This window comes from Gavialis gangeticus, unplaced genomic scaffold, assembly GCF_001723915.1.
Source record: "Gavialis gangeticus isolate Ggan-Ray unplaced genomic scaffold, GavGan_comp1, whole genome shotgun sequence".
Classification (NCBI taxonomy): Eukaryota; Metazoa; Chordata; order Crocodylia; family Gavialidae; genus Gavialis; species Gavialis gangeticus.
In genome coordinates, this window is record NW_017729027.1 from 37,127,251 (window position 1) to 37,137,796 (window position 10,546).

Genomic DNA, 10,546 nt, shown 5'->3' on the forward strand with positions numbered 1-10,546 from the left:
CCCAGGATCGAGGTAAGGCTGACTGGCCTGTAGTTCCCCGGGTCCTCTTTCCTCCCCTTTTTGAAGATGGGAACCACGTTGGCCCTCTTCCAGTCCTCCGGCACCTCTCCAGAGCACCACGAGTGTTCATAAAGCCGCGCCAGGGGACTTGCAATGACCCCAGCCAGTTCCTTTCGGACTCTAGGGTGAAGATCATCCGGGCCGGCTGACTTAAAAATGTCCAGCCCCTCCAGAAGCTCCCTAACTAAATCCTCACTCACCCTAGGCCCAGGTGAGCCTCCCCCAGAGGCTGGTTCAAAACTTGTATTGCAGTAAACTTTTTCTAAAGCTTTAAATGGTATCCGTGGCCAATGGCATGTGTACATTTATGCTAGGCAAACATCCTCAAACATGCTGCCTAATATGACTGCATTGCTGCTTGTTGGGGGGGCCTAGCCCACCTGAACCAGCATGTTATGTTTGGGGTATTGCTGCTTAACACACCGACAGTCTGAAAGTGTGTATGCAATCTGGGATATTTCTTCCAAGTTTGTATTCGATTGCTGAACCCTTAAAGAGCAGAGAGTTTGCAGTGCTGACACTGCAGCCAGGGGGCCCACACCTTTCGGCATGCTCTGCAGCAGGGGTGGGCAAAATGTGGCCCGGGTGCCAGATGCAGCCTGCCAGGTCATTCTATCTAGCCTGCGGGGCCCCTAAAAATTTAGAAAATTAATATTAATCTGCCCTGGGTTGCCTGTCATGTGGCCCTTGATGGCTTGCCGAAACTTGGTAGGTGGTCCTCTGCCCAAAATAATTGCTCACCTCTGCTCTGGAGGCTCCCTCATTCTGCCTGGTGACAGTAGCATCAGGCACAAGGCAGCCCTGATTGGCTGACTCTGAGCTATCTGAGTCACCTTGCATCTCCTTGCAGTACGATGTAGGAATGTGAAGGGAGCATGTTCTGCTCTGTGCTCAACTAGAGCAGCAGAGTCCAATGAGTGACGCTGTCAGATGAGGGAGGTGATGGGAGCTGGGATGCGGCAGGACTGTGCTGCAGCTTTTCTCGGAAGAGAACATATACAGGCATTCACTCTTTCACAAGAAACTCTCCTGGGAGTGATTTAACCTTGGTTGTTCCCAGGTTATTTTTTCTCTTAGAGCAACCTTTTTTTGCTCTGGGAGAAACATTCAGAACATCTGTACATTTATGGCTTCTACTGGGAAATCGGTGACCCTCCCAAGAGAAACTGAATGTGTGTGTGTGGTCTAAGTTTGGAGTATAGACCTAGTTAGTGAGAAGTACCCTTGCCAGTCAAAACGCCACCAAGGCACAAAGTTTATAACACTTCAAGAAACAGCAAATAGACCTGAGCTTGCCAGTGTCGCTCTAGTAAATGTGGTGTATTTTAGAGTTGTTGGTTGTAGCCATTTTGGTCTAAGGACATAGGCAAAGTTCTTTGGAGAGATGTGATTTGCTAGACCAACTAAACATTTAGTTGGCCCAATACAAGATATATCTCCCCAAAGAACTTTGTCTGCCTGTGTATTTTAGCAGCAGCTGAGCCCAGTGGGTGCAATTACAGCTTGTGCAAGTCGAGAGAATCGCTGGGCCTGTAAGCTAGCTAGCTTTGGAAAGCTCCCTGGGCATGCAATCCCCAGACATCTTATTCCTGTAAAACAGCAAGGCACACTGCCCTGTCAGATTCATAGCAATGTTTTTTTGTCTGACATCCTCATTAGTAATTTGTTCTAACATGTTGGAGTTCTGCTTGCTTTACAGACTAATTAAAATTTGAGAGAAAAGAGAGCTACAAACCATGTAACAGTGCCAGGTGAAAGTCCACATAGCAAAATGCCCGACTCTTTCAGCTGTTGTGGGCAAAGAATTCCTGTTGAAACTTACTAGAGACTATTTCTCTAAGCTGGGAGCAAAGTTTCTCCTAACAGTGAGTAAAAAAAAAAAAAAAAAAATCGGTCATGAAACCTTTTTCCAGCTAATTCTGGCTCCATTATGTGAGTGTGAATTCTGAATATGCTGCTGTTCCTGTAGCCTCAGGAAAAAGCTCCTGACATTGAAATTGTTTATAGCTGCTCACTCAGTCAAGCCTGCATTGGCAAGCAAATTCCATGGATTGCTTAGAATTGTTGGCAGCCCTGGAAGGGTGTTTTCCTTATTAAAATTAACAGCAGATCTTCTGTTGGTCAGGAAAGCTTTGTAAATCTTGTCTCTGAAAGCAAAATCGGTCGTTGCATTTATAGCTGGGTACATGGAGGGACGGTGTTCACTAACCATGTTCAAATTAGTCAAGCGCAAGCAATTCAAAATAATATACATCTCAGCAATCTTCCACTCCTCCCCTGAAGAACTCCTATTTTGCTTTGCATTGTGAAGTCTACAGTTTACAGAGGAATTCATCCTGGCTCTAGGTTTGTGGGAGTTTTTTGGGTGGGTTTTTAACATAAAAATCCCTTGATCATTGTGGGGCTCAAAATGGCATGCAGCATGTTTTGAAAGGTCTCTAGTTAGATTGTGTAGTTAAGGACAGTTGCTCCTTTTGTAAGGGTAGGTCTCTTGTCTACAGTCTCCAAAAGAGGTCTTCATGTTGAGGTAATCTGAAACAGAACAGAGTTAATGTAACAATTTTGCAAACCTTTTGGGTATCTAATAATGAACAAAACTGTAAATTCCTGGCAGCCATCTTGGATTCCAAGATGGCTACCACAACAGAAATGTTATGATTGATCCCTGGTTCATACAATGTGGTTTTGTCATTGGGATTAATTTTCTAACCCTAGTGGGGGATGAAATTCTGACCAAAGCATGAATTGATGGCAGTCATCTTGGATTCCAGTACAACGGCTGCATGCACTCACTACTTGCCATATTGGCAACATGATTTTTCTGACAGGTTGCCCACCCCTCCCTGAAAGGTGCTGCTGCTGCTTGTGGCAATGAGTTGCTTGTGGGGCATGATATGTTGTTGTTGTTTTTTTTTTTTTAACTGTACTACTAAGGACTTTTCATGCAGGTGGCATTCTGTTACGCTCTGGTTCCCTGTGTATATGTGGGGCTCTTAGAGAGAGTAAGGAGGCGGGTAGTGCAGTGATTTCAGAGTGCTGATGGCATCCAACCGTCTCTCTTGCTTAGTGTTAAGAAATAAGAGTCCAGTGCCTCAACCGGCATTTAGTTGAGACTGGGGCATGGTAAGCCCTGAGTTGGAGGTACTGTTGGTGCCTTGGAGGGAGGATGTCTTCCACTAGTTAGTCGCAACTTGAGCATTTATTAGATCTTTGATACTGCTGCTGTACAACATTTCAACTAGCACGCTAGCAGGGAGTGAGAGATTGCAGAAGGATCTGGATAGGTTACAGGGGTGGGCTAACAGGAGCAGGATGCTTTTCAATACGGACAAGTGCAGGGTGCTGCACTTGGGCAGTAGGAACCAGCAGCACACTTACACAATGGGGAACTCCCTACTTGAGAGCACGGAGGCAGAAAGAGATCTTGGAGTCATTATTGACTCCAAGATGAACATGGGCCGACAATGCGAGGTCATGGTTGGCAGGGCTAACCGGACCTTGTCGTGCATCCACAGGTGCATCTCGAGTAGAGCCAAGGAGGTGATCCTCCCCCTCTACGCGACGCTGGTCAGGCCACAGCTGGAGTATTGTGTCCAGTTCTGTGCGCCCCATTTCAAGAGGGATGTGGACAACATGGAGAGGGTCCAGAGGAGGGCCACCCGCATGATCCGGGGACAACAGGGCAGACCCTACAGTGAGAGACTGCGGGACCTGAACCTATTCAGCCTCCACAAGAGAAGGCTGAGGGGGGACCTGGTGACCGTCTATAGACTCACTAGGGGGGACCAGAAGGGTTTGGGGGAGACGCTGTTTCCCCTAGCGCCTGCTGGCATAACAAGGAGTAATGGGCACAAGTTGATGGAGAGGAGGTATAGATTGGACATCCGCAAAAACTACTTCACAGTTAGGGTGGCTAGGAGCTGGAACCAACTTCCAAGGGAAGTGGTGCTGGCCCCTACCCTGGGGGTCTTTAAGAAGAGGCTGGATGCCTACCTGGCTGGACTCATTTGAGTCCCGTTTTTGTTTTGGGGTTTTGTTGTTCTCCCGCCCTGGTGGGGGGTCGGGCTAGAAGATCTACTAGGTCCCCTCCGACCCTAAATCTATGAAACTATGAAACAATAGCTAATAAAGGATAACCTAGCTATACTTGGGCAGAGGCTTTCCTTTTGCATGCTGACCTTGCTGTTGTTACCCTTTGTCATTTCAGTACCTAGGACTGTGTGTTAAAGTTTGGAGGCTGAAGCTGCAACAGCAGCTTGCCTCATGAGCAAGGATCCTGGTTTTCTCTGATTTAAAAAAAATCCCCAATTTTTGGATTTAAAGTAATCCAAAATCCACATTTTTCCGTGATCAAAATGAAATGCTGTTGTGTGTGTGTGTATGTAGTTTCATTTTAATCATGGAAAAATATGGTTTTCAGGTGACTCTTTTTTTTTAACCTGAAAATTGGGTGTTGTTTTTTTTTTTTACCAGAGAAAACCAGGATTCCTGCTGATGAGAGGGACACATCTTGCTGCAAGTGTATAAACAGCATTCTTGGTTCTGTACTGACTATCACCCTGCCTGTTGGCAGAGTTTAAGGTAGTGATTCTCAGCCAGGATGCCATGGGATCCTGGGATGCCTTTGAACCTTTCAAGGGTACCATGCAATGATAGCACTATTAGGTGTGCAAATGTGATTTAAGAGAGAAACCCAGATAGTTCAGATAAGAATCCCTATTTAGGGGTGAACCAATAGAGATTTTTGGGGCCAGTACCAAAAGCTGATTTTTAAGGAGGCATATCTGCTGATACCAATCTGATTTCTGATGCACAGCCCTTCAGCTGGTAAGTCTGGTATGCGGGGGGGGGGGCAGATCAAGTCCCCTGCGGTGAGCGAGGGAATAGGGCTGGAGCAGGGGATGGGTGCTGAGCAGAGCTGCAAGTGGCTTGTCCAGTGGGGAGCATGTGCCCCCTGGATCTGCATGGTGTGAAGCGGGCTGCAGCTGTGGGCTAGGGTGCGTGTGGGACTGAGGGGCGGCTCGTCTGATGTTTGTCTGGCGGGTCCCACCACTCGTCTGGGAGGGATTGGGCAGGCGTGTGTCCCCAGATTTGCTCAGCTGGGAAGAACCCGGCCCCAGCCAGCCCCCCCACCCCCACCCCCGCTGCTCTCCTGGATGAGTAGCAACAGGAGCCGCCAGATGAGCACTGGACAAGCTGCACCTCTGTCCCACCCCTACCTTAGCTGGGCAGCCCCGTCCCCACACCCTCCCTCACTGCAGGGGCCTTGATCTGCCCCCTCTCCCCCCAGTGCCGCTCCCCTTCTACCACGCCAGATTTACCAGCTGCCCACAGCAGTCCATGCTACTGGCTCTGCTGTTCACTGCCTCTGCACTGCGGCTGTGATCCTACACAGGCATTTATCTGACAAATTTTCAGCCACATCGGGCCGATTTCCAGTACAGAAAACTGTATCGGAAATACAGTTTGTTTATATTGGTGCCGATCTAATATTGGACCCTTGTATTGGTGTACCTCTATCCATAATATTAAAAACATTCTGATCTGTTGTGGTCTTTGAGTTCTTTACAACAGAAAAAATGCTCTATTATTTTTTCCATAGTCAAAAAACAAATCAAAACTAAGAGCTGGCATTTTCTAAAGGGTGTCTTGAGTCTAAAAAGTTTGAGCGCTGCTGGTTTATGGTGATGTTCCTGAGCTCTGAAGCACCCAGTGGCCCAAAACCTCTGTATCTCAAATAGTGCCTCTCTCTCTTCCATGCTACCCCTGCTGTGAGGTCAGTAGCACCCTTTGAACTGGGTTCTTTGAACAAGTCCCTTGTATTGTTTAAAAAAAAACAAAAAAAAAAAACACAAAAGCAAACAAACTGAAGCTGCTGGCAAGGTATAATCTGTAAGGTCCAGGGGACACTGAAATGTGCTTCTTGTTCTTTGATCCAGAGCAGCCTGATTTGATGCCACTCCAATGCCACACACAGGCCTTCTGCTTGATAGGGAAGTTGTGTTTTTTAGAGGCAGGAGGTATTTTAACCATTCTTTGCTCTCTGTTAGTTGAGGTAAATCATCTGCTGGGGTATATAGTAGAGTAGAGAGTATATTTGTTAGTCCAAAATGATACTCTGAGTGGTTGTGTTGTTATGGTCTTGGAGCTTTTGTAAGGTCCTTTTCTTTAAATATACCATTAATAGGGGTGGGATATCTGTTGGTAACTTGTTCTGTAGCCCAAATCCCTAAAATCCCTGAGAGCTAAAAATATTCTCCCTTGTTCTTTTACTTTTCACCCTGGGGTTTTTCTTGATGCATTGTCCTGTGGGGAGTATAGATGTCTTGCAGGTCAGGGTCCTGACCAGCTGGTGGTTTTGATGATGGAAAGGAGAGAGCCAGTAGAGGGACTAGAGAACAGAGGTTTGTATGACATGTAACAGGTGTGGAATCATAACCTGGAGCCTCTAAACTGGGTTCACCTTTAACCCTCAGGGACACTGCAGCCTAGTAGCAAGATAACTAATATGTAGATTGCTACAAACATTTATCCAAGAAGAAATTTTTAGTCTCTTAACCAGCTGAAGATGGATGATGTCAGCATTGTAGTTGCCCAGTTAGAATTTGTGATCTGGTGGAACCCTAAGGCTTCATCTTATTCTAAAATGGGGCTAGAGATCTGGAATGAAAAAGAGGTGTCAATATCTAAGCAGCTCTTTGGACCTTTTCAAAACCCAACCAACATCACTTCAGCTTTTCCTGGGTTTTGTTTGAACCAGCTCTTCTTTCAGGTATTGATCTCTTTCAAGCATTGAGACATTTTTGTGATGAAACTGGGAACGGACAGCTTAATTAAAGGAGACTGCCCTCCTCATGTAAGCGGAATCGAATGTGCGGATGGAACTGGTGAACTGTGACATTGTCCTGTTGAATAGTAATTAGGGAAACTGATTGTTTTAATGTTCACTCACATCTCCAAAATGGCTTGGCCTACAAATTCCAAATCACTTAGCCTTGCATTTAACTTATGAGGGGGAGAAACCAAGAGTGCAAGCAGGGGAACTGCACCATTGCAAATTCTTACTTGCGATACCATATCTTTATGGCCAATGTAAAGGTAAGTGCAGAAGGTACTAATGTGGCATTTGTTAGACAGTTATATAAAATGGAGAGACATACCCTCCCCACACATAGGAAACACCATGCATCTGGGTCCATGAAGGCAGGTTTCCTTAAGCGTTCCTGGGGATAATTGCTCTGGCATGGTTTAGTACCCACCAAGGTGTTGGGGCTTAAAGGCCACTTTATGGAAATGGGAGGCTCCTCCCTAGCTCACTCCTGCAGCCATGTGGCTGAGGGCAGGTGAAACTTGGGGGCATCTGAACCCCAAGCCTCTGGCCTTGGGCCTCCATGTAGGATGTCTGCCAAAAGACTTTGGAAATATATGAAGCCTCTGGTGAGGGTGGAGGATGTTTGCCGGTTGATGGGCTACTTAATGGTTCTGGACTGACTTATGGATTTGGACTTGATTTGGCTTGGAACACAAAAAAAATCTTTAAAAAAAAAATGTAAATTAAATTATATAAAAAAAAACAAAACACCCAAGAGTAGTCAGTTTTGGGGCTCAGATTTTCCTATATACAAATGAGATGAGGGGAAGTTTATATGATTGTATGGTTGTAAATCAGTTGAAATAATAGTGAGTAGTTAAGGTCTTGGCATATTGGAAATTGGCTAGGTAAAGGATGAAATGAATTGGTTCTGTTCAGAACAGCTAGTTTTTGTGTTTTCAGAAAAACAAGAATTATAGAATTCTCAGAAATATAAATGCGTTGTGGAACTCTTTATGCTACTATCTCTTAATATTTAATTTCCTGAACTACTTGTATTACAGAACTTTAAACTAATCCAACTGGTTATTAAAAGGTCACTGTTCTAGCAACACTTGACCGTCAGGAGTTCATACATTCATTTTGCAAAGGAAAACACAAAACTGGAATATATTAAATCTACTAATTTAAATATTAAAATAAGATATTTACAGTTTCATGATACAATACATGAAGCTGACTATTTCCACAGAAACTAGAATAATATTGTGTCTAATTTAAGAATCAAGCTTGTGAATTACTCTCTTCAAATCAAAATGTGTCTGTGTAGTAATAAGCCTTTCAGAGCTCTGATGTGACCGTGTTTCATAGAATTTCAAATATTCCTGCATAATGCTGTTTTAGATGTAATGAAAAATCCCAGTAGTAGGTTACATTCACTGTCACTGACATCGGTAACTCATCCATACAAATTTAAGTAACCAAAGAAAAACGATGTTACTTCAAATTACGATTTTCTAGAAAGTAAGTTACAGCAGCAAACTCTTTATAAGGAAATGGTTTTTAAGTATGCTATCGAGTACAATGCATAAGTTAGTGTGGTAAAGTATGGCATGGTAACTGAAAAAATGGAAATAACAAGCTTTGGTCAAGTGTATAATAAGTATGGATCACAGTTGGTAGTAATGGATGTTGGTGGGCTTCTGTTGTCTAAAATGTAGTAAATCATTTACTGTACGATACAAAGGTAGTAAAACATTCCTGCTTGAAGAGTTACTGCGTTTAGTGCCCTTCAGAATTCTAATTATGGCTCAGTGTTAAAGTTTCCATTCTCTGTGTCAATCAAAAGCAAGAGCCCATGCTTCAAAAAAAAAAAAAAGCCCCTGCTTAAAAAAAAAAAAAAAAGGGCATGAGTGGTATTTATAGGAATACAATATTGCTGTGGGTCTGTTTGTGATTTTCTAACTCTTAAGTCTTGTGGGGAAAAGGCATGGGGGAAAACAACTTTTGAAAAATGGTCTTGAAGTATTGCATTTAACTGTCCTTTCCAGAGATAATGTTCTATTTCCTGATTCAGAAAAGTCCATAATTCATTTTTTTTTTCTTCTCCCCCACCCCCCCAAATGTATTTCATGTAACAGAATTAAGCTGATAATTGAGTGTTAAAGTCGTACAATATCCAGATGGGGGTTATGTTGGTGCCTTTGGCATTACAGCTTTCAGACAGTCCCAAAAGGCACTTGACATTTAGATATCCTAAGCTTGACTCATTTTAGCAAACTGTACTGGAAACCAATTTTCCTTTAGCTTTTTCCCTATAGAACGGCTGGTAATGCTTTTCCAAGCTGGCCTCCTGCTATTTCTTATAACCTTGGACTTTTCAGTTTGTAAAAATAGTTCTTTAAAACAGGCCTGTCCAACATTCATGCAGCCAGGGGCCACACACAGCACTGGTATGCAGCCCTCAAGTCATATACCACATGCGCAGAATGCTGTGGAGGGCAGCTTTTCATCCTCCCTTGACAGTGCCAACAGGATAGGCAGCTGCTGGGGCCTGTGGGTTGCATGCAGCCCCTCTCAGGCTACTAATTGGAGAGCTCTACTTTATGCCATCAGTCATAAATTGCTTATTCAGGTAATTGTTGTATATTGAGCCTTGCTTGCTTGCTTGCTGACTTCGGGAGTCCTGGGTATTCTAAACAGACATATAAAGAAATAATAAAAAAAAGAAACATTCTCTTTGCCCCGAATTAAAATACTTGTCAAACAAGAACTAAGAAGTACAAGTCCATAAAAACTGCTAACAATTAGTCTCTAATCATTCCTGTCTACAGTAACTTTTACTGCATTCCTAGTTGCTAATAATTAAATATAAAAGAAATATGTAATCTGCAGAATTCCAGGGATCCCACTGATTTAGCACATGACTCGTCCTCTTTTTTTTAAACACTTTTTAAAAATGTTCAGAAAGTATTAACTTTTTTCTCTCCATTATTTGCAATAGGTGGAATATATGTTGGTAGCTTTTGATCATGAAAATAAGAAAGTGCGTTTGTTGCTAACTGGAGAAGACATTCTTCATACTCTGCAAGAGAAGGGGGAAAGGATTAACCCCAAGTAAGTAGCAGTTTCCTTCCATCCCCCACACTTAATGTTGCACAGAACTGAATTTCCTTACAGTGGCTTACCCTTCAAATCTGCATTTAGTCAAATTCAGTGGCACAGCTATGTTTTTGAATGTTTCTGTATTCCAGCCTTCATGGAGATGGCATTTCAGTAAACACTGCTTTCAGGATAGTCTAGAACAGGGTAGGAGTATAGCAGTGTAGCTGCAAACCCCTCCACCCCCCTTTTGGCTGTGTGCTGTATTCCTACTGAGCTTCTGCTCTGGCTGGGAGCTCTGAGTTTACCTGCCAATTTGGCATGGGATCTGGCTGGAGCCCCTGCTTTACGTGGCTCTGGAGCCTGTGGGGTATGTCGCTGCTGTTCACCCTTACTTCCTGTACCCTTTCTGCCCCCTGGCCCTCAAACTACAGTGGCAGGGGAAAATAGGGGATGAGTAACAGTGGTGTCTTATACCCAGGGCTCCTGAGCTGCATGAAAGATGAAGCTGAGCTCTGCCACTGCTCATCCTGTCTTGTTTCTTCTGCTGCTGAATTGCGGGGGGGGGGGGGG

General features: G+C 44.1%; 1 protein-coding gene across 6 annotated transcripts in view; it reads left to right on the top strand.

Annotated features, from left to right (window-relative positions):
* Positions 1 to 10,546, top strand: part of GCLC (glutamate-cysteine ligase catalytic subunit) — a 64,308-nt gene that overhangs the window by 29,299 nt on the left and 24,463 nt on the right. For 4 of the 6 annotated variants that reach the window (XM_019520567.1, XM_019520568.1, XM_019520569.1 and 1 more), the window contains exon 2: positions 9,876 to 9,988. In XM_019520567.1, coding sequence (XP_019376112.1) covers positions 9,876 to 9,988 — 113 coding nt within the window. Of the gene's footprint in view, positions 1 to 1,717; positions 1,812 to 9,875; positions 9,989 to 10,546 lie in introns of those variants that run through there. The other 2 variants (XM_019520571.1, XM_019520572.1) reach the window with 2 other exon arrangements.